Raw genomic sequence first — 23,772 nt, forward strand, 5'->3', positions numbered from 1 at the left:
TTCGTAAATCAGGGTGGAAAATAAGTATTTGGTCAATAACAAAAATACAACTCAATACTTTGTAACATAACCTTTGTTGGCAATAACAGAGGTCAAACGTTTACTATAGGTCTTTACCAGGTTTGCACACACAGTAGCTGGTATTTTGGCCCATTCCTCCATGCAGATCTTCTCGAGAGCAGTGATGTTTTGGGGCTGTCGCCGAGCAACACGGACATTCAACTCCCGCCACAGATTTTCTATGGGGTTGAGGTCTGGAGACTGGCTAGGCCACTCCAGGACTTTCAAATGCTTCTTACGGAGCCACTCCTTTGTTGCCCGGGCGATGTGTTTTGGATCATTGTCATGTTGGAAGACCCAGCCTCGTTTCATCTTCAAAGTTCTCACTGATGGAAGGAGGTTTTGGCTCAAAATCTCACGATACATGGCCCCATTCATTCTGTCCTTAACACGGATCAGTCGTCCTGTCCCCTTGGCAGAAAAACAGTCCCATAGCATGATGTTTCCACCCCCATGCTTCACAGTAGGTATGGTGTTCTTGGGATGCAACTCAGTATTCTTCGTCCTCCAAACACGACGAGTTGAGTTTATACCAAAAAGTTCTACTTTGGTTTCATCTGACCACATGACATTCTCCCAATCCTCTGCTGTATCATCCATGTGCTCTCTGGCAAACTTCAGACGGGCCTGGACATGCACTGGCTTCAGCAGCGGAACACGTCTGGCACTGCGGGATTTGATTCCCTGCCGTTGTAGTGTGTTACTGATGGTGACCTTTGTTACTTTGGTCCCAGCTCTCTGCAGGTCATTCACCAGGTCCCCCCGTGTGGTTCTGGGATCTTTGCTCACCGTTCTCATGATCATTTTGACCCCACGGGATGAGATCTTGCGTGGAGCCCCAGATCGAGGGAGATTATCAGTGGTCTTGTATGGCTTCCATTTTCTGATGATTGCTCCCACAGTTGATTTTTTCACACCAAGCTGCTTGCCTATTGTAGATTCACTCTTCCCAGTCTGGTGCAGGTCTACAATACTTTTCCTGGTGTCCTTCGAAAGCTCTTTGGTCTTGGCCATGGCGGAGTTTGGAGTCTGACTGTTTGAGGCTGTGGACAGGTGTCTTTTATACAGATGATGAGTTCAAACAGGTGCCATTCATACAGGTAACGAGTGGGGGACAGAAAAGCTTCTTACAGGAGACGTTACAGGTCTGTGAGAGCCAGAGATTTTCCTTGTTTGAGGTGACCAAATACTTATTTTCCACCCTAATTTACGAATAAATTCTTTACAAATCCTACCATGTGAATTCATGGATTTTTTTTTTTCACATTCTGTCTCTCACAGTTGACGTGTACCTCTGGTGCAAATTACTGACCTCTGTCATCATTTTAGGTGGGGGAACTTGCACAATCGGTGGCTGACTAAATACTTTTTTGCCCCACTGTATGTTCCTGCTGCAGCTCCGCAGGAGTGTGAGCCAATGAGAAACCGAGGCACAAAACATTAGACCACAATTTCAGCATAGAAATTGATGTGTGCGATGTATGTGGGAAGGCAGTTAAGTAATGTGGCAACACAACAAACCTTGTTAAAAAAAAAAGTGGGGACCCGGCTCTCACTCGATGGGAGTTGGCTCTTCTGATTCACTACAGAGCTGATGCTTCTGCTCATGACACATCACTACTGGTCATGGCAGATGGCTGCCCCTCCCTGAGCGAGGCTCTGACGGAGGTTTCTTCTTGTTTAAAGGAAGTTTTTTTCCTTCTCACTGTCGCCAAGTGCTGGCTCATAGGAAATGTTTAATTGTTGGGGTTTCTGTGTATTCTTGTAGAATATATAATATAGCACACCTTCAAATGATAGTTGTTTGATTTGGTGCGATTATATATTAAATTGAAAAGAGCAGGCCCTTCCTCAGGAGAGGTACCGCTATGAACGTATGTCATGAGATGCTGTTTTTATTTTAGATATCAGGTGGGATATAGTGGCAGTGTATGCATTAAGAGCATACAGCAGGTCCAGTGCTGTGTTTTCCTGTTGGGACAGGTGACATAGTGGTTGTTAATGTTCTTTCTATTTAGATGTGGTTAAAATCAACAACCCAAACAGCCCTGAAATGCTGAGTTAGCAGGCATACTACCATGCAATGTCTAACTAAAAGTAAAACAACAACAACAACAAGACTTTCTTTAACAAGTAACACAACCCAACAACTGGTGTTAGACCTTTACTTCAGATTTCCAGGGAAAAGAGTGCCTAGAGTACTTTTGTGTTCAGTTAATATACTCCTTTCGTTTGAATTATTTTTCATACATTCTAGATGTATTTTCTATTTTTCTATTTTAGATGTATACACCCACACAAAATGAGTACTCTGTGTGTAGTCACATCTGTGTCACATTTGCTGTTCTACCTAGCAGCATCTATATTTAACATCAAATTGTGATATTTCGCCCAGCCCATCGCATTCTCTTTAACACTGGTTGCTTCACATTTCCTGTTAAGAGGGCGGAGTTTCGCCATCCACATAGTGTTCAGTGTAACTGTCAGCCAGCTATCAGAGCTGAATCTTCCTGCTTCTGGTAAGTTGCGCTTTTTCAAGAAATTGTTTCTGTTTGAAAATAGATTTTTACCTCTAATGAATCATGTCACATTTTATTCTGTTGCCTCTTCTCACATTAAAAAAGCAAGTTTATTATAGAAGAACAAAACGAACTTTATAGTTTATACCATCAGTGAAAAACTGAGAAAATATTAGAGAACCAGACTAATGTAATGCAGCCACACCACTGCTTTGTGACACTTAAAGTTATAATAAGCAGCGTGGGGAAGAGAAGCTTCTGTTTTTGGGGGGAAGTTGACTGCTTGACATTTTTCTGAGAAAGGGTTGCACAATTTTTTAACCGGGTTTCTGTGTCAGTGTTGTATTAAGTGGAGTTAATACAAAGCTGTATCATCACCCCCTCCTGTTTTCTGCATCATATGTCAGCTTCACAAAGGAACTATCTGATTATTTCTTGTGCCTGATGATAGATACATGCACACAGAAAGAGCAGCAGTTAAGTCGTAGCCTCCACATGTCTGAGTGTCATTTAAATGAAAACACATTACATTAAGCTACATTTGCTGCAACTAGTAACAACTAATTCCACTGTGGCATCTTTGACCGTAACATAGGAATGTTATGATCACCGTATCTCCTGAGCCAGAAGTGACTATATTGAATCGATTACATTTAACATTATTACTAAACAGAATCATGTTTGTTGTTAACAGGTTGGAACTTTTCTCCAGCTCATTAAATACAACAACAGTGACAACACAGGAAGAAAGAAAGTCACAACAAAACACTTTCTTAATCCTCGTTAAATTTCAGATTAAGAGCAGTTCATATCAGTATCAGTGCCTTAAAATCTGTCTCGTCAGTCACCTGGAGAGTTAGAGTAGAATCTTATCGAATAAAAAAGCGGTTAACACAGGGTGAGCAATAAAGTTCTGTTCACGGAAGTGCATTGTAACGTGTGCTCATGATCAAGTTTCTTTTTCTTCTGCTCATGTTATAATCTAATACAGTCTAATGTGAGCTTTTCATGCTGTGTGTGTGTATGGTGCATACACTTTCAGTCAAGTTGTTTAATTAGCACACAGTAGGGCTAGGGCCAGATGATGCTGCATCACGCACTGGATTCAACTGAATTTTAAACTGTAAACACAAAGTGTTCTGTCTGTGTTGAATTAAGTCAAATGATAATTTGAGGCCTTTTGTTTCAGACTAAAATGATGCTCTATAAGGCTTTAGAAAAAGTCTCACACACCACCTCAGTCTCTCCAACCTCATTTGTCTCATTTGATAAGGTATTTTTAGGCTGGTGGAGTCAGTCATTTATAGACACATACGAGAGAAATGCTTCCTTCTTTCTCATGAGCACTTTTTTCAGAAAGCGGAAATGTACTGATGAACTAACACTTCACTCTTCCCTTTACCTTTTATGGTGTGGAATACTGACACATTTCGCAAAACTGGGTGGTTTGTGGTTGAGTACAGGAAACCTTTGCACTGGGTATTATATTTGTTAGCTCTGAAAGTTGGGTGTGTTACACATGTCAGCATGGTCTTTAATGTAGTCTGTGAGTTAATGCTGCTGTAAGGACACTTATAAAATGTTTCTTCTTGTTACAGCAGTTACACGAATGGTTAGCTGAATATTTGTGTGTGTGTTTTGTATAGTTTTTCAGCCATTTTAAATCAATGTTGTCAAACTGTACACAAACTGTACGCAAATCCTCGCAGCAACTTGCCGAGATGTACTGCAGCTACAGACCTGAAGGTGGTGCTGTTGTCTGTGCTGCTTGTAGCATTCAGCGCTCTTCTGTTCAGATGCTTGAAGACAAAGGAAAGGTTCATCAGCAATTAAGGTTTATTTATCAGAATCCGAATACTTTAATAATCCCTAAAGAAATGATGTGGGTTACAGTTGGTCCAAGAATCCATTAAATAATACAATATATTACAGAGTTTACAAAGTATAAGAGCACCTTTTTGGAAATAATAAGAGATACTTGGGGCGTGAGCAAATTCATGAGGAAGTATTTTATAGGATCTTGTTAGTTTTGTAGTTGTCCTGTGTCTCTGCCTTTATGAAAATTCTGCAATTTTAAATCCGCTGACTGTTGTCTTTTTCCATCAGAACATGGATCGGTGTATGCCATTACTTATTCTCCTGCTGATGGGTAGACATGGTAAAGCATAAATACTACATTACAATATTTATTCACAAATTTATAAACCTTATCAACCTTTACCTTTTACTTAATGTGATGTTTAATAAAATGACTGCATGTGTAAAATGTACGTTTGAGCGGTTTATGATTTTGAGGTTGTCAATGACTCTGTAAACATGATATACATGATACACTTTTGGGGGTTTCTTTCCAGGGCTGTGCCAACAAGAAGAAGTTTGCTCAAAGTCACTGATCAACTCCTGTGATGACTGTATAAAATCTGGGCCATACTGTGCATGGTGCCAAACACTGGTGAGAAAGAAAGTTTATGTAAAATCTAAATACTGTCTCTGTTTTAGTGCTAAAGTGAGCGTTTTATCTACAACGAAAAGCTGTCCTCTAATCCACTGCTGAACCCGTGGTAGCATGTCAGTAATTACCTGTTATACCATTAAAATACATATGTAGAAATACACACTCGTGTGTTTCACCTCAGTCGCAGCTGAGTTCATTTTCAATCCACACAATAGACCCTCAAGTTTTCTAATTAGTTGATGTGGTTTCCATTCTGTCAAACACCACATGCTGCTTCACACTTCCTGCAACCAAATTTGATTTTGCTTCTCAGGTTATCGTAGGTTCACATCCAGAACTTATTGTAAGACTGAGCCACTGCCAGTACATTAGGTCAGCTTCCTTTCTTACTATGATGGCACGTTTTGTTACTTGGGTGACTATTAGATATTGGATATTTCTGCACCAGAGATGGAGTGCATCACATTCAGACTACACTGTGTAATCACTAATTCCACTAACTTTAAGTCCAGTGTCATGCTCTTCCTGGTCCTGCCGTTATATCAGCAGATCAGCAATGTAACATACCACAGTTTTCCAGCCCCTCTTCAGGCTTCATGTGCTTGAAAAGTTCTGGTTTTGAGGTAATCCAAGATGATAGTTAAAGATATAGTAAGACAGTGTAAAGTGTGTAATTGAATTTGGGTACTTAATGGTGGAATCTACCAGAACCCCATGTTGGCATCAAGTTCACACAACACTTTTGCTCTGCTGGTATGCACAGTTTACAGTGCACATACTCTTTCAAATCAGATAGATCCTCACACAAACCTAGCTTTTTGTTGTCTTTGTTAGACACAACCACCATACCCACACACATGGCTGATAACGCCCAGGTTTTCCATGTTCTAGAGGTTTTCCTTAACCCTTCCCAGCAGTGTAAACGTCGTGAAAACTTTTGGAAAAATGGCATATCCCATTTTAAAAAAATCTTACAGTTATCGTACTTCACCAAGGCTGCATCAAAAACCACATTTTGCTAACTGGCTGTACCCATAACAAGACTTTGTCCAGTTCTAATATTACAAAGGAATGGTGCTTTAGGGATACACTGGACCTGGCTTTATGAAAGGGGAGATATGAGAACAGTTCCATGATTCACTGTGATACAGACCATTGAAAGCAGTGATAAATATATATGACAAGTGGTGCAGATCTTAGAAATGTTAACAATGGTTTTTCAGTTTCATGCTATAAGCTGTGTGGATCTAAACTCAGAGGTCAACTATGAACATTATGCGTTTTTATCATTAAATGGTTATTATGTGATAATACCGATCAGGCAAACTTTTGTGCTTTTATAACTTTTATAATAAGTGGTGATTGTAATGTGACTGTGATATTGTCCTGATGGAGCTCATACTGTACATTACACTCACTACTATAGTGAGTGTAAGCCGCTGGAAAATGTTTTTCCTTTTGACTTGAGGATTATTGACAAAATTCTTTTTAAACTTGGGCAAAAGACACAGATAAGTGATATGTATCAAGATTTATTATGAAGAAGAACTTTCTTTTTTGTCTCCTTCCCTTCATGCAGAATTTCACCAAAGATGGAGAACAGGATGCAGTGCGCTGTAACACCAGAGCTGAGTTGGTCAAAAGAGGCTGCAAAGAGAATGAAATCATCTCCCCTAAAAACAAACGAAACATTGCCAAGGATGATCCTCTGTCTGCATCTCAAAATGGGCAAGTTGTCCAAATGAGGCCTCAGAAGATTGACCTTGACCTGCGACCTGGTCAGTGGAATCGGTTAATGTTGCCTACAATATTAAGTGAATGTCAGGCCTGGTTTCTCACAGATTCATTCCAAGCAGAAAGTGCTTATAAAAATTGCATGAACTCACCCTATCACAACAATCTGAATTATGTGTCTGTATACAGTGGGGCAAAAAAGTATTTAGTCAGCCACCGATTGTGCAAGTTCCCCCACTTAAAATGATGACAGAGGTCAGTAATTTGCACCAGAGGTACACTTCAACTGTGAGAGACAGAATGTGAAAAAAAAATCCATGAATTCACATGGTAGGATTTGTAAAGAATTTATTCGTAAATCAGGGTGGAAAATAAGTATTTGGTCACCTCAAACAAGGAAAATCTCTGGCTCTCACAGACCTGTAACGTCTTCTGTAAGAAGCTTTTCTGTCCCCCACTCGTTACCTGTATGAATGGCACCTGTTTGAACCCATCATCTGTATAAAAGACACCTGTCCACAGCCTCAAACAGTCAGACTCCAAACTCCGCCATGGCCAAGACCAAAGAGCTTTCGAAGGACACCAGGAAAAGTATTGTAGACCTGCACCAGACTGGGAAGAGTGAATCTACAATAGGCAAGCAGCTTGGTGTGAAAAAATCAACTGTGGGAGCAATCATCAGAAAATGGAAGACATACAAGACCACTGATAATCTCCCTCGATCTGGGGCTCCACGCAAGATCTCATCCCGTGGGGTCAAAATGATCATGAGAACGGTGAGCAAAGATCCCAGAACCACACGGGGGGACCTGGTGAATGACCTGCAGAGAGCTGGGACCAAAGTAACAAAGGTCACCATCAGTAACACACTACAACGGCAGGGAATCAAATCCCGCAGTGCCAGACGTGTTCCGCTGCTGAAGCCAGTGCATGTCCAGGCCCGTCTGAAGTTTGCCAGAGAGCACATGGATGATACAGCAGAGGATTGGGAGAATGTCATGTGGTCAGATGAAACCAAAGTAGAACTTTTTGGTATAAACTCAACTCGTCGTGTTTGGAGGAAGAAGAATACTGAGTTGCATCCCAAGAACACCATACCTACTGTGAAGCATGGGGGTGGAAACATCATGCTATGGGGCTGTTTTTCTGCCAAGGGGACAGGACGACTGATCCGTGTTAAGGACAGAATGAATGGGGCCATGTATTGTGAGATTTTGAGCCAAAACCTCCTTCCATCAGTGAGAACTTTGAAGATGAAACGAGGCTGGGTCTTCCAACATGACAATGATCCAAAACACACCGCCCGGGCAACAAAGGAGTGGCTCCGTAAGAAGCATTTGAAAGTCCTGGAGTGGCCTAGCCAGTCTCCAGACCTCAACCCCATAGAAAATCTGTGGCGGGAGTTGAAAGTCCGTGTTGCTCGGCGACAGCCCCAAAACATCACTGCTCTCGAGAAGATCTGCATGGAGGAATGGGCCAAAATACCAGCTACTGTGTGTGCAAACCTGGTAAAGACCTATAGTAAACGTTTGACCTCTGTTATTGCCAACAAAGGTTATGTTACAAAGTATTGAGTTGTATTTTTGTTATTGACCAAATACTTATTTTCCACCCTGATTTACGAATAAATTCTCTACAAATCCTACCATGTGGATTCATGGATTTTTTTTTTCACATTCTGTCTCTCACAGTTGAAGTGTACCTCTGGTGCAAATTACTGACCTCTGTCATCATTTTAGGTGGGGGAACTTGCACAATCGGTGGCTGACTAAATACTTTTTTGCCCCACTGTATATTACTAGTGCCTATGTATGCTGTGTACTGTATGTACTATTTACAGTTCATATATTGTTCTACTGTATGTATGGGGGGGAGTAGCTTTGGTTTTGCCTTTAATCATTCCCTTTTTTTTAACTGTGTTTGCAGGACTTCCAGTTTCATTCAATGTTTCTTTTAAGGCAGCTGAGGGCCATCCAGTGGATCTCTACTACCTGATGGATCTGTCCTACTCCATGAAGGATGACCTGGCAAATGTCCAAGTACTAGGAACAGATCTTTTTGCTGCACTGAGAAAAATCACAAACCATGCTAGAATAGGTAAAAACATTACATCATAATCTCCCAACTTGGTATACACAGATTTTACTAACTGTGGACAGGAACTCCAGCCAAAGAGCAACGAATGAACATTTAAATCCAAATTAGTCAGTGTCTTTAAAATTGCTATAATAGTGCATTAGTGCATCAACTGTGGAGTGTAGGGCTCTTCTGCTGGTGGATTCATGTAACATGTACCTCCTGCTTTTCAGTAGCTAAATATGGCTACAGAGAGCTTTTAATTAACGACACAGTGGTGTTCATTCATTAGGGAGGAGGTTGTCCTACAGAGGTTTGTGCTCTCCCAGTCACTTTTGGTAGGAATGGAAACTAAGTCAGAAATTAATTTCAAGTCCATTGTCAACAAAGAGTTAACACAAAATGTATTATCTTTTCTGCCCTATACTGTTGCTTTTTAGTATGTTTTATAAACCTTACTATTTCTGTAATTCCAGGGTTTGGTGCCTTTGTTGATAAAACAGTCCTTCCTTACACGAATACCAACAAGAAAAAACTGAAGAAGCCGTGTGATGAGAACGACCAGCAGTGTCAGCCTGCCTTTGGCTACAGACATGTCCTTAGTTTGACACCAAATAAGAATGACTTCGAAGCTGAAGTGAAAAAGCAGTTTATCTCTGGGAATCTGGACTCTCCAGAGGGGAGTCTGGATGCCATGATGCAGGCTGCTGTATGTGAGGTAAGACCTCTGCTGCTAAGACCATACAGTGCCGTCCTTTAAATCACACATCCCTTATCATTGATCTGGTGGCATCTGAACAGGTCGGCCTCTGTTCTAAATGTAAATGATGGTCGCTTTTAAATAAAGTGTTAATTACAAGCTTTCTTGGTCAGTCGTACATACTGATCTGAGTCTAACCTGCTCACCACAGAGACAAGCACCACAGTGCAGCAGATGCACAAACACATATACACACATGCAGTGGTTAAACTTCGTCACAGTCAATGCTCACAGCTCATATAGCCAAACATGTAGGCCTCTACTTATTTATGACTTGTCACATGTTCTGAAAAGTCAAAGCTAACAGACTGGAAACAGGATGAAACAATGGAGTTCCATCCAGCCAAACATGGCTCACACAGCAGTTATGTTCATAACTAAATGTTTTAGAGAAATTCGATCTAGATGTATTTTTCTCAGGGTAAAAAAAGTAAATACAGCTTTTTTTTAGCCAAAGTTGATTTTGACAGCATTTGACTGGGTCTTAATGCTCCCTGATATGTTGTTCAGGACAAAATTGGTTGGAACAGCAACAGCACTCGGCTGATTGTGCTTACCACTGATGCTGGATTCCATATGGCTGGGGACGGAAAGCTGGCCGGTATACTGGAACCCAATGATGAAAAGTGTTACATGGAAAACAATCTTTATGTCAAGAGCACTGAGATGGTATGTATGGAATCATGTGAGTTTTGTTCAGCTTCTAAGAAGAACATGGATCAGATTTATAAGCATCCAATGTTTTCCCCTCTCTTTTAATTGTTTTGAATAAGGACAAAAAAAATCAGACTGCACAGAAAACAATGACATAAAATCCATACTTGCATTTATATATACGCTGACGCCTCACACACACATACATATCACTTTATTTTCTTTTCCATCTCTTCTCCACTCTCCAAAAATCTCCAGGACTACCCCTCTGTTGGACAGCTTGCTATGCAGTTGGAAAAAAACAGGATTCAGACGATTTTTGCAGTGACACAAAATGTTGAGTCTGTGTACAAGGTAAATAAGATGTACCTTTCATTTTCTATCTGCTTGTGGGGCAAAAATAGTTGGACTCTTGACTGATTTTACATTTCATGTCTTTCCAAGGAACTCTCAAAGATGATTCCAAAATCAGAAGTTGGAGTTCTGTCATCAGATTCCAAGAATGTTGTTCAGTTGATTGAAAGAGCCTACAATGTAAGTTGACACATTTTGTGATGAGTGGAATATTTCTAATGATTTGGAGGTGGGTTTTTTTTCTCTCTCTCATTATCTTTACCAGACCATTTACCATCTTTTCAAATTCATGACAGGCATTATCCTCTAAAGTGACCATAACTCATGACAATCTCCCTGAAAAAGTGAGAGTCGTCTACAGGCCGATATGCAGGAATGGAGAAAAAAGCGAGAAAGAGGGGGTTTGTGACCAAGTGCACGTGGGAGATGAGGTCAGTGTTCTTTGAACTTTTCATAGTCACATGTCACCCACATGTCAGTGAACATTGGATTGATCTGGATGGGTGGTCCAAGTCTTGGTGGCACCTATTTTGTAGCTCAGAATCTTTAATTCTCGATCCTTTGGGTGGCGCTGTCACTTGGTAACACTGCCCTCTCTGCGGTAGAGTATCACTTCGTGTTCCTATTCCAACACACAGTGGTGTGTTTGAGTAGCTCATCTGCATAATAATTTAATTAAAATTTTTTAGATAACTTTTTATTTCATAATAAAACCTTAATGTGCTTCATCCGAAGCACACTCTCTGTGTACTCGCTCGCTAATTTATAGCCAGTTTTCACTCACTGTGTCTTTACTGTTTTGCTAGCTTAGCTCGTAGCAGACTCGCTAGCAGCATGGCCTCTTCACCTGTCCGTCCTGCACTTTCCTGCTCATTGTCTCAGATGCTTAGTTACTCCTCGGCCTCCTTTAGCATTAATGATACTTTGACCCTCCAACCTTGCTGAGGAGATCTGAAAGAATATGATATGGAATTTTTAACCTTTTCACCAAGTCCAGGATCCCACAGAGTTTTCACCTAGTTGGGAGAGTACTTTAAATGGTAGGTGAGCTGAAGACATCCTTCTCAGATGCCCTTTATTGCAAAATGCTTACTTTTTGCACAACCTACTGCCATTGTTGCACTTTTCTATTGCACTGTTGGTTCAGTATCATTCTGTTCTGTCTGGTGTTGCACTGGTTTGTTATTGTTTTTTTCTTGCAATTTTTGCACACTTGCACTTTATGTCATCCTGTTGATTGACTGCCATATATAGCAACATGGTCTTGGAGGCACACAGTACAGTACTGTGTACTGTACCACTGCACATGGTTGAAATGACAATAAAGCCACTTGACTTGACTTGACCTTCGAAATGGCTTTTTTAAATAAAACCAACCAAGCTAACTCCTCAGCCTAAACTCTAAGGACAAACCCAGCCATGCGGTGGAAGAACTTTGTCTCAGCCACTTTGTGCAGTATTGTTTTGGTCAGTACACAAAAGTCATTTTTGTGATTTGTCATTGATAAACAATTAAATTCAGACCCAATTATTAATTTCAATTGCCTGATGTAATAAAAACCATTATGCTGATGTGGTATCCATCCACACGATAAACCTTACTCATGGAGAGTAACTTAGGTAGTCACTCTTTATTAAAGTGGTCCAGATAGACCAGTATCATTCTAATACTGAGTACCATGGGCTGACTCTTAACAAGACAGTTTAAATCAAGTTGAAAACCAAATTAGTGCATGTACCTGCAAGCTTTAGACCACGTGGGCAGAACAGCCAAATGTTGAGAGCCAATAATGTTTAAAAATGTATACACAGCTCTTTGGGTATCATTGATATATTACAGGGCTCTAGACTAACTTTTTGCCACGGTTGCACATGGTTTTATTTTTTACAATTATTATAGATGTTTTAAGGCTGTAAAACCCCTCACTACACACTTTATACACTTTTCTCAGACAGGCATGAAGATTTTCACACTTTTCTCTCTTGTTTAAACACAAAGTTCAAACCTTGTAGAAAAATAAGTCCAGTATTATAGAATGAAACCAAAGGCTCCCGCAGGTGACAACGTTTCGTCGACCTTGTTGTGTTTGTTGGGGAGAAAACTTACAAACATACAGTACAGCACTTCAGAGTCACACTGCTAGCGATCTAAGATTTATGTAAATTTGACAAGCTGAACGCATTCTGTACTGTACAGGAGATATGGCACGAGATCAATTGACAATAGTCTACAGCCAATCAGGACGCAGAACATAATGCGCTGTTTAAAACAAACAAACAAACAAAAAAAAAACTGCATGCAAAATTGCACACAAAAAAATCTGCGAAACAGCAAGGCTGCGAAAGGTGAACCACGTTATAGCGAGAGACCACTGTATACTGTTATACAAAGTGAATCTCTTGTTTTGACCAGTTTAGAGTATTGTTATACTATATGCACTTGTGACTCACAACACCTGAATTCCCATTCCAGGTTATTTTTGAAATTACGGTGACCGCAGACACGTGTATGGAGAACAAGTTCTTTACCATCAGTCCACGGGGCATTAAAGACACGCTGACAGTGACCATAAATACCACATGTAAGTGCCAATGTGACACTGCTGGACCCATTATTGACCCCCATCCACACTGCAATATGAGTGGAAGCATCAGCTGTGGTATTTGTAGGTAAGCTCTGATTCTCAGTGTTTTGGTATCGACTGAAAATGTTATTGAATCCACTTAAATGTCGTCAAAGCTGTTTGCAGCCTGCTCTGTCTGCCAGAAAAGTACCAGCATCAGTCATTTGTTTAAACATATAAGAATGGTGACATTTATTTTCCTGTTAATGCCGACAACCAGAGCTGCTTTACACTGTAAGTAATGCCCCTTTCTTTAGTTCAGTAAATCACTGCATCTGTCTGAAGTAGAGATTGGCAGCCTTCAAGTGGATAATTCAAACACAGCCTGGGATTAGAGCTTTGCTTCTTCTCTGTCACCAGCATTTGTGATCAGTCTCAACTCATGTCAGATATCATAAATACAGGTCAAGGCAGTCCTTTGTCATCACACAAGATTGACTTTGTTGCTCTTTGTACTTCTCTGTCCTGGTCTGAAAAGACGTGTAATTTCTTCTCCCATCACAAGCCACATTTTCTAAAGATAGCCAAGAAGAGGTGTAGGGGTCAGTGTCCCTTTCAGTTCACAATATTCAAATGAGTTTTATTCATATAGCGCCAAATCCCAACAACAGTGGCCTCAAGGCACTTTGTATTGTAAGTGAAAGAGTCTACAAGAGGGGTGTCAAACATAAGGACTAGAGATGGACCGATCCGATATTACGTATCGGTCCGATACTGACCTAAATTACTGGATCGGATATCGGAGAAAAATAAAAAATGTAATCCGATCCATTAAATATCACGAAAGCACCTCACAAAACTTGCAACACACAGTAACTCACCTCAGAACGTTAGCACGTCGGAGCAGTATGCATCACGTGATAGAGCGGCTGTGGCATGCGGGACCTGTCGGTGGTCTGGATAGCATTTGGAGCTTCGCTAGCAACCCAGCATTTCATCTCCGACAAAGTTATCCCCGAGAGAAGTAAAGCAAGTGTGTAAGTCCATCTCTGAATATTTGTAAAGCATTCCCACGTTAAGCTTAACGAGCGACTGCCTCTCGCTCTCCGGCTGCTACTTCAATCGTGAAACTGCTTAAATGATCAGCTGATCGGCTTTTCTGTCGCGAGTCCGTCTCTCTTGTTTGTTTTTGGCCCACTTTGCACCAGAAAGAGGAAACCAGCGGCTGAACAACAGCAGCACGTTTAAGCTTGATCAGCTGTTGTTAGAATTTATTTAATATTACTTTCTACACCAGGATCTTTTTCTACGTAGCTGACGGCTGGTAACTGTGCAGGGGTGGATCTAGCAAAGTTTAGCCAGGGGGGCCGATAGGGCATTAACAGGGAAAAGGGGGCACAAAGACATACTTTTCTTTCTTATTCTCATTTAAAATGTCTAGCTTTTAATAAATAATTATCTGACACCCAAAGTTTTAATTTGATGTAAAATGAATAGAAGTCAATTACTGTATATAGTGACTATTAAGTCTAATATATATACCCTAGTAAGCTATAGTACTTTTTACTTTGGGAAGGTACCATCTGTGCAGTCTGCAATTTTGTTGAAGAAAGATGTTGAATCTATTTAATATTTCTTGAAAAATAATTGATTTCTGTGCATTTTTTTCACACTGCATCAAATTCAAGGTTCAAGGTTCTTTATTTGTCACATGCATAGTTATACAAGTATACCACACAGTGAAATGTAGCCTGACATTATGTAGCCTGACAAATTAAGGTTGATTACGTTGATTAAGCATCATGAGGTGGAGCGTGAGGGGTGGTTCCCTATTTTTTATTTATTTATTTTTGTTGTTGCTGGGAGTTGGAACCCTATTAGTTAGGTTGCTTAATATTTACGCTAAGTACTCTTTAAAATACCAGAATAGGGAGGATGGTGTAGGTCTAAGTTTATTAGATTGATCAGTATTGCTGAACTATGAAATATTTTTTTTGTATACAGGTATAACAGAATAGCTTTAGTGTAGTTGTTGTTTTAAACTTGAGTATGAACTTGCAGACTTGCAAAATGCAGCAAGATATTTTAAAAAACAGTTTTGTTGATTAAAAAACACTATATCGGATTCATATCGGTATCGGCAGATATCCAAATTTATGATATCGGTATCTGTATCGGACATAAAAAAGTTTATACTCAAGTTTAAATAAACAACAACACTAAAGCTATTCTGTTATACCTGTATGTAAAAAATATACTGCGCCCAAAATATTTCATAGTTCAGCAATACTGATCAATCTAATAAACTTAAACCTACTTCATCCTTCCTATTCTGGTATTTTAAAGAGTACTTAGCAGAAATATTAAGCAACCTAACTAATAGGGTTGCAAGCTCTCAGCAAAAAAAAAAATAGGGAACCACCCCCCACCCTCCACCTCATGATGCTTAATCGATGTAATCAAATTTAATTTGATGCAGTGTGAAAAAAATGCACAGAAATAAATTATTTGTCAAGAATAATTAAATAGATTCAACATCTTTCTTCAACAGAATTGCAGACTGCACAGATGGTACCTTCCCAAAGGAAAAAGTACTATAGCTTACTAGGATATGTTAGACTTAACAGTTACTATATACAGTAATGGACTTCTATACATTTTACATCAGATTAAAATTTTTGGTGTAAGATTCAGATAATTATTTATTAAAAGCTCGACATTTTAAATGAGAATAAGAAAGAAAAGTATGTCTTTGTGCCCCCTTTTCCCTGTTCATGCCCTATCAGCCCCCCTGGCTAAATTTTGCTAGATCCGCCCCTGCACAGTTACCAGCCGTCAGCTAGAAAAGGATCCTGGTGTAGAAAGTAATATTAAATAAATTCTAACAACAGCTTATCAAGCTTAAACGTGCTGCTGGTTTCATTTTCTGGTACAAAGTGGGCCAAAAACAAAGAAGAGAGACGGACTCGTGACAGAAAAGCCGATCAGCTGATCATTAAGCAGTTTCACGATTGAAGTAGCAGCAGGAAGGTGAGGGAAAGAGAGAGGCAGTCGCTCCATATATCGGTTGTTAAGCTTAACGTGGGAATGCTTTACAAACATTCAGAAATGAACTTACACACTTGCTTTACTGCTCTCTGGGATAACTTTCTCGGAGATGAAATGCTGGTTTGGTAGCCAGGCTCCAAATACACACAGCCGCTCTATCACGTGAGCACACTGCTCCGACGTGCTACGGTTATGAGCCGAGTTACGCCGTGTCGCAAGTTTTGTTCCTTACTTTTTTTATTTCTCGCCGATATCCGATCCAGTAATTTAGGCCAGTATTGGACCGATATGTAATACGGTCCATCTCTAGTATCAACTAGAAAGTCCTTCGTCGCCTTGTTCTCAAGTTATTGCATTCACAAACTTCGGTATCCACACTGGGGTGAAGGAGATACCCGATCAGCCTTTACAGCTGAGGGATAAAAACTTACTTGGCAGATTAAGTTAAAAAGAGAAAAGGTCAGTTTGCGTGTGACCATTACAACAGAATTCTTTACAGCAATGTTTCTAAGTAAGAGAAAATGCACAGACAGAGTTATAAAGAAGAAGAAGCTGGACTGTTTAGGAGAGATGACCAGGTTGATGGACATGAAGTAAAACACACTTTCACAGTAGCCACAAGAAGAATCATACAACTAATTGGAAGTTGCACCATCCACAATGAGCTGCTTTGCACTGACAAGCACATGGATAAACACTTCTGACTTAGTTCTCAGCTTAACTGTGTAAATGTTTAGCAGTGTGAGGGACAGGAAGTCAGGTCTTATGAAAACATTCATGTTTTTGAGGTGTTGAGGTTTAGAGGAAGAGAACCCTTGTAACAACTCTTATTGTGTTATAGCACCACTAGCGGGGGTTGCCCTACTACTGTAGTAGTTGTGGGAGTCTCCTAGTGTGTGTGTGAGTGCAGTGGCAGCCGAGCAATCTGTTCAGAGAGAGACCTTACCATTGTAACGGTCTGGTGCCAACGCCTACCTGTCCCCACACATGTATGTATGGACTGAGTAGAGCCGTGGAGACCTGGCTTGTGTGGTCTCATGTTGCCAACAACAAATAAAGGTCTATTTAACTGACTGGCCTCCAAGTTGTCCGGCTAACCTCCACACCACATGCCCGCTGGACCTGCTAGCTGCTCCTTCCTCGCCAGACTGCCGTTACACCCGGATGAAAATTGAAACACTACTATTATCAGATAAATTTGTTTGCAGACTCACCTGACTCATCATCAAAGATGCAATCACATTAGGATAAAGAATGAGTGAGAAAGGCTAGTATTATTTGATAATTACTGTAAGTTGATATTAGTGATGGTGTGATCAAATCAACATTTTCATATTTTACTTTGTTTCCTAAAATTGTCTAATAGTTTCATTTTTGTCATGATGTCAAACTGTGTCCATTCTTTGAACTTCTGATAAAAAGTCTGCTAGGTTTACACAACACATCCATCTGTCACAATCCACACAGCTTTATCTGCACAAGTGAAAGACGAAAAAGTCACCAGCATCATTTAGAGGACAGACTCCCTCACACCAAAGAGGTTTGCTGGAGGAGGAGTGAGCATTTATTTGCAGTCATGCATCAGAAAGTGTTTAATAAACTATGTTTTTCACAAAGTATTTTGAGAATTATTTGTGACAGATCACCAGTGGAAATAGTGAAACTTTGTCCCTGTTTATGTCATTGCTTGATGCAGTTATCAGCCTCTACCTGTAATTATAGTGCCATCCGTAAACACACTATCTATCATGATAAAACTTAAATAAGAGTACTACAGCTGTTAAGCTCTGTTGACCAAAAGTAAGTAAATATTTGACACATTGACACAGAGTCAGTCCCCAACAGGCTGTTTAAGGTTATAAGTTAATGCTTCTTACTCCTGCTACAGTTTCACACGCTGACACACAGCAGAGCTCTACTCCATTTGGACTTTTTGTTCCAAACTGTCTTACGCAAATTGTTCTCTGGTCACAAACACCCATCAGCCTTTAGCAACACTGGACCTTAGCCTCACCTGGCTATTTGTGGCTGTTTGTGGGACTGCCGCTATATTTGGTCCAGCACAGAAGAGTGCGACCAGAAATAATAATAAGAAGTGTTAGACACAGGAACTCTCTTCTCTTCATCATCTGCCTGTCTTCACTGCCCTCATGGCTAATAACAAATAACAAATAAACAAAATGTGCAAATATAGTATAATTTAGATATATTCAATACCTATATAACTGAGGTGTGCAAATAAGCATATTGTTCCCAGGTTCAGTTTGGAGTAGATTTGTGGACGTTTGTGTTGTTTTTGAGTCTTTTGGTGAGTATTGTAGGGTGTTAATAGCACACAAGCATTACTGGCAAGATCAAAGGTAAAATTGTGAACGTGTTTGTAGTTTTAGAAATGGTTTGTGTGCTGTGGTGTGTTGAATAGAGTTATCTATGGATTATAATGTGTATGATTATGGGACAGTTAACAGATTCCTCAGTATTAATTTTTGGAAGTGAACAAATATTTTGTGGCAAATTTTATTTTCTGTTATTTATTAATGTTCAAATTTTTTGATGTATTTTTTCAAATTTTTTCTTTATTTAGTTGCAAAGACGGTCACGTTGGTCAGTTCTGTAACTGCAAAATTGGGAACAAACAAGAGCACACCCTGAGAGCATCCTGTCAGAAGGATAATGGCACTGAGTGTGAGGGTCGAGGAGACTGTGTGTGTGGCCGGTGCGAGTGCCACAACACAGATAGTGGAAGCCAATACTATGGCCCCTACTGTGAATGTGACGATGACCACTGTGAGAAGTTTCAGAACCAACAATGTGGAGGTAGGTTTGCAGTCATTCTCCTCAAAAGAAGGTCTAATTATATCAAAACAAGATAAAAAAGTAAAATAAGTTACTTTGTTTTCTTGTGCAAACATTTTTATGATGGAAACATCCACCCATCCATCCTCTTCCACTTATTCCTGTTAGGGTCACAGGGGGGCTGGAGCCTATCACAGGGTACACCCTGGACCGGTCGCCAGTCTGTCGCAGGGCTAACACATAGAGACAGACAATCATTCACACTCACATTCACACCTAAGGGCAATTTAACATGAACAATTAACCTAACTCCACTAACTGCATGTCTTTGGACTGTGGGAGGAAGCTGGAGTACCCAGAGAGAACCCACACAGACACAGAGAAAGGCCAAGTGGTGAAATCAAACTCAGGACAGCACCATTGTGCTGCCATGATGGAAAAAGTGTTTCACAATGGCCTCACACCTTTCTAAATGTGTGGACAGGCTCAAACTCACTCCATTACAGGTCTTTAATTTGAACATCATCTTAACTTTACCAATCATCTCTTATTCCACTGTGATTATTCCACTGTGATTATTCCACTATGCTCCTAAAATCCATACAAACAAACTGAATTCTACTTTTAGCCTGTTTGGTTTGGAACAAAATAATAGATGCTGTCTTAAAAGTGCTGTGTCTCTGTGGTAATTTGAATAGGTTTACAACTTTGCTCAAAGTTTTTGGGTTCAAAAGTAATCAGACAGTGCTGTGGAACGTGTGTGTGGGTTTCCAGTCAGGTTGTGCTTTATGTGGTGAACCCACAGGCATCAGGAGAGGTTTTGTCTCTTGCTGGTGATGTTCTTTATGTTCTTGGTTGTCATGTGGCACAGACTCCTTGCTGCAAAAAAAATATTTTGTTCTTACTATTTGCAGGAAAAGGTAGATGCAAGTGTGGAAAATGTGAATGTAATTCTGGCTTTGAAGGCTCTGCCTGTCAGTGCAAGACCTCTGACGAGGCCTGCCGTACCGTAAACAATAGTGTTTGCAATGGCAGAGGGATCTGCAAGTGCAATCAGTGTGAATGTAAAGGGGGATATCAGCGTCCTCACTGCCTGGAATGTCCTGGCTGCACTGACCCGTGCCAGACCAAAGTGTAAGTGATTTCTTAATTCCACGGAGCTTTTCCTCTAAACGTGGTGTTCACTGTTTTGTGTAGTAAAGCAAAAGAAAAAACAAAACCTTTGACTTTGAATTTTGAACTAATACATGTAATTGTGTTTTCAGGAACTGCATTGAATGCCTCGGCTTTGAATCAGGTCCCTTTAAAAAAAACTGTAGCGAGGCTTGTAAGACCATTTCTTCTACAATAGTGAAGGAAGCGTTCACCCTTTCACCCAAGGAGTGTAAGCAGAAAGACAGCGAGGGATGCTGGATGACATTTAAGCTGGTTCAGTTGGTTGGAGAGGATAACTACAAGGCTGAAATTATGATCAAAAGAGGTAGGATGTTGATGAAATGACAAAAAACAGTCTTAATTTATTAACAGTTTCACTGATTCATTGCAGTAATAACTGTGCTATCACAATGCACACACTGAGGATCCGCACAGGGCTGGGATGTGCTGACTGGGGGACATTAGGACCTTGCAGGCCAGAAAATATACTGTCTGTTTATCCAGCAACAGCTTTTAAATCAACTCTGTGAGCCCAACCTGCTTCATAGAGCTACCTATGCTAGCATGGCTAAGAAAAGTCAGCAGACATAGATTCAAAGCCCTGATAGAAACACAATTTGCCACTCAGTAGCCATCTTGAAACCCCTCCAGGCACTTATTGGAACAGTTATTTTTATGAATCATCAAACTCGATCACCAGTCAAATCTGATCCTCATCATATAATGTCTGTGTTATCATTTTCTACATTTCATTCATTTACAGCTCAGTGTTCAAACTTGTCTAATTTGTAACTCTGTAGATTGTCCAAAACCGCCTAATGTCATAGCTATCATCGGAGGCTCCATCGCAGCTGTGGCCCTCATCGGCATTCTGCTGCTGATGCTTATTAAATTACTCCTCTACATGAAAGACCTGAAAGAGTTCAGGAAGTTTGAGAATGAAAAGAAGAAGTCCAAATGGGCAGAGGTGAGGCATCATTCTGAGTTATTTGTGCAAACAGAAATAGCTGTCACACATTTCAGATTGGTCTCTTTGGACAGTGACTGTGTTGGTTTCATGTTAATCTAACTCTCTTGTTACAGTTACTATTTTTGTTTGCTTGATTCATGTAATTCAGATACAACATTTCAGTCAACTGAAACTAAACTGTCCTTACAAAAACACTTAATACCTGTCGGAATCACTATTACATGGATTAAAAATCCCAGACCGTCAGCTCCTGTCCATAGTGAGTAATGGGAGCACTGCAAGCAAGCGCTGCAAGTTAAAGCAAGAAATAAACAACTGGGAAGACAGACAGTCTGCATGAAACAAGCAGACTGTCTGACAACGCTTGCCATTTACGCTCAGCGCAGTAGTGAAACTTGATTTAGTGTGACACGAAGTGTAAACAGACAATTTTTGTCATCAAAATAAAAGTTGTTCCTTCTGAGGGTTAGTGGTCAGGCAAATCTTTTACTCTGAAAGCAAACATTGTTTTTTTTCTGGTTGCAATGCACTTTTTCAATTTCATTACTGTTTGGCTAGTAAAGTAATTCACAAGTATTTGCAGAGTACTTGTTTGTGGCAGGCAGGAGGCACGGCACGACCACAGTTCAACATTTTGCAACATTTTCCTTTATTTCGGTTGTTGCTCACCCACTTCCACGACTGCAGCTCCCTAGCTACCAGCCACACACATCCACAACAACAACAACCCAACAGGCCCTAGTTCATTTATGTGCAGGGGAAGAGTGATGTGCTGATTAAGCTCCGGTGCGCCGACCTCCCACACAGCCGCGTCATGGACCACACTCCACCACATCGTTTTTTTCTAGTGGTTGCCAACCAGTCTCTAGGCTTTATTAGTTTAAACATTGAAAAGGATTGTGCTTGCTCTGGCAGCAGTACAATGAATGTAGCTGTGACTCACTGATCCACAGTAGCAGTCACTTCTTTGAGATTAACAGGGTTTGAAAATTTGTAAAGTTAAAAGTGACTGACATTAGAAGATGAACACATGTCCAGCATATTGGGATCAGCCTGTGTATCGTATTATAATTTGCTTCGTCAAATGATTTAAGCTTACTTCAACTTACTTTGAAACTTCAAGTCATGATGAATAAAAAAGATAAATAAGATACAGATTTCTCATTACTCGGCTCTCTCTGTTACAGGCTGACAATCCACTGTTCCAGACTGCCACCACCACTGTGGCCAATCCTACATTCACTGGTGGAGAATGAGGGCTATTGTTGCAGTACACACAACAGACAGTTATCCAAGTTATGTCTGACTCTTTCTAATGCTCACAGGTTAAGAATATGCACACATTTGCTAATGGATGCATTTACTGGTATTAATATAGACTTCTTTGCTTTCTTATTTGTGAATGCTGTTAATTGTATCATAGTCCAACAATTATGCACTTTTGCTTGTTTATTTTTTCAGAAATAATTTTTTTGAAATTTATTCCATACTGTATGTATAACTATATATCCATGTATCTACATGTGTATCTATCGATCAGTAAATAGACATACAAGTTTTCTCCACTGAATTATCAGAAAACTGATAAAACATCCAAGGTAGTGATGCTTGTTTCTGTTTTGCTGCAATCTAAGCAATACATGTGTACAGTTTTGGTAATAAAACCATGATATTTCACATAATATTGATGTTGAAAATTGGTAATAAAAAATAAGTTCTTGGTTTTATACTGTGACAGTGAGTGGGTGTATAATTACTAGGGCTGCCACAAACGATTATTTTGATACTCTAGTCACCGATTATTTTTGTGATTAGTTGACTAATCAGATCATGCATCCATCGGATGTAAAACGTACAGCTTATTGCACCAGCATGCGTCTGCTCTTATATAACTATCATTAGCTTACAGCTTGAAGTGTTTAAGGTATGTGCTAACTAAAAATAAAGACAAGATGATAGTTTATTACACTTTTAATGAAATTTGCAGATTGTCTCGGTGGAGTTTAATAAGCTCAGCCGTCTGCTCCTTGCTATCTACAATATAACAGGACACTGGAATAAACTCTCGACCCTCAAAAAAAAAAAGAGAAAACAAGCAAACAATACAGCAATATAATAAACACAACACCATCGCGATGCTCTATGTGTATATAACAGTAAATATTAAATATTGAATATTATTATGCAGCACGTAAGATTTACAGTGCACAGTGTGCTTGGAGGTAGGAGCCAAAAAGGGTGTAGTTTGTGTGTGTGAGCACCCGTGTGTACACCTGTGAGCATGAGCGCGCTTGTATTTAAAAGGTTCCTTCATGTAATGATCAGCTAGAGGGTGTGGGGGAGCCACAGCCCCGTCCTCCAGGACGCTGAATTTGGACACAGCGACAATACCAACAACGATACCACAACGACGATACCAACCGGCTCTTTCAGCCAAGCCAAAAGAGCCGGTTCTCTAAAAAGAGCTGGAAATCCCATCACTACAACCGACAAATGCGTCCTCCTTTTCCCCAGATTTGAAGGATGGGTTGGGTGTATCATTCGTGGCCCACCATATTCCAGAATTCATAGCGCGGCCCAGTCAACTCCAGTTTTCAACAATGGCGTTAGCTAGTTAATTTTAATAT

General features: G+C 40.1%; 1 protein-coding gene across 2 annotated transcripts in view; it reads left to right on the forward strand.

The window, feature by feature from the left end:
- The window catches only part of itgb2 (integrin, beta 2), a 98,622-nt gene extending 75,742 nt beyond the window's left edge, over positions 1-22,880 (forward strand). Inside the window, exons 1-16 of one of the 2 annotated variants that reach the window (XM_026145787.1) lie at positions 2,535-2,579; positions 4,686-4,737; positions 4,934-5,031; positions 6,614-6,812; positions 8,695-8,865; positions 9,321-9,562; positions 10,115-10,273; positions 10,517-10,612; positions 10,703-10,792; positions 10,909-11,043; positions 13,086-13,282; positions 18,809-19,041; positions 19,935-20,154; positions 20,286-20,500; positions 20,976-21,142; positions 22,333-22,880. In XM_026145787.1, the coding sequence (XP_026001572.1) occupies positions 4,689-4,737; positions 4,934-5,031; positions 6,614-6,812; positions 8,695-8,865; positions 9,321-9,562; positions 10,115-10,273; positions 10,517-10,612; positions 10,703-10,792; positions 10,909-11,043; positions 13,086-13,282; positions 18,809-19,041; positions 19,935-20,154; positions 20,286-20,500; positions 20,976-21,142; positions 22,333-22,401 (2,340 nt within the window). In that variant the 5' untranslated portion in view covers positions 2,535-2,579; positions 4,686-4,688 and the 3' untranslated portion in view covers positions 22,402-22,880. Of the gene's footprint in view, positions 1-2,534; positions 2,580-4,685; positions 4,738-4,933; positions 5,032-6,613; positions 6,813-8,694; positions 8,866-9,320; positions 9,563-10,114; positions 10,274-10,516; positions 10,613-10,702; positions 10,793-10,908; positions 11,044-13,085; positions 13,283-18,808; positions 19,042-19,934; positions 20,155-20,285; positions 20,501-20,975; positions 21,143-22,332 lie in introns of those variants that run through there. The other variant, XM_026145788.1, reaches the window with a different exon arrangement.
- Positions 22,881-23,772: the final 892 nt, after the last annotated feature.

Source organism: Astatotilapia calliptera, chromosome 16, assembly GCF_900246225.1.
Source record: "Astatotilapia calliptera chromosome 16, fAstCal1.2, whole genome shotgun sequence".
NCBI classification, from domain to species: Eukaryota; Metazoa; Chordata; class Actinopteri; order Cichliformes; family Cichlidae; genus Astatotilapia; species Astatotilapia calliptera.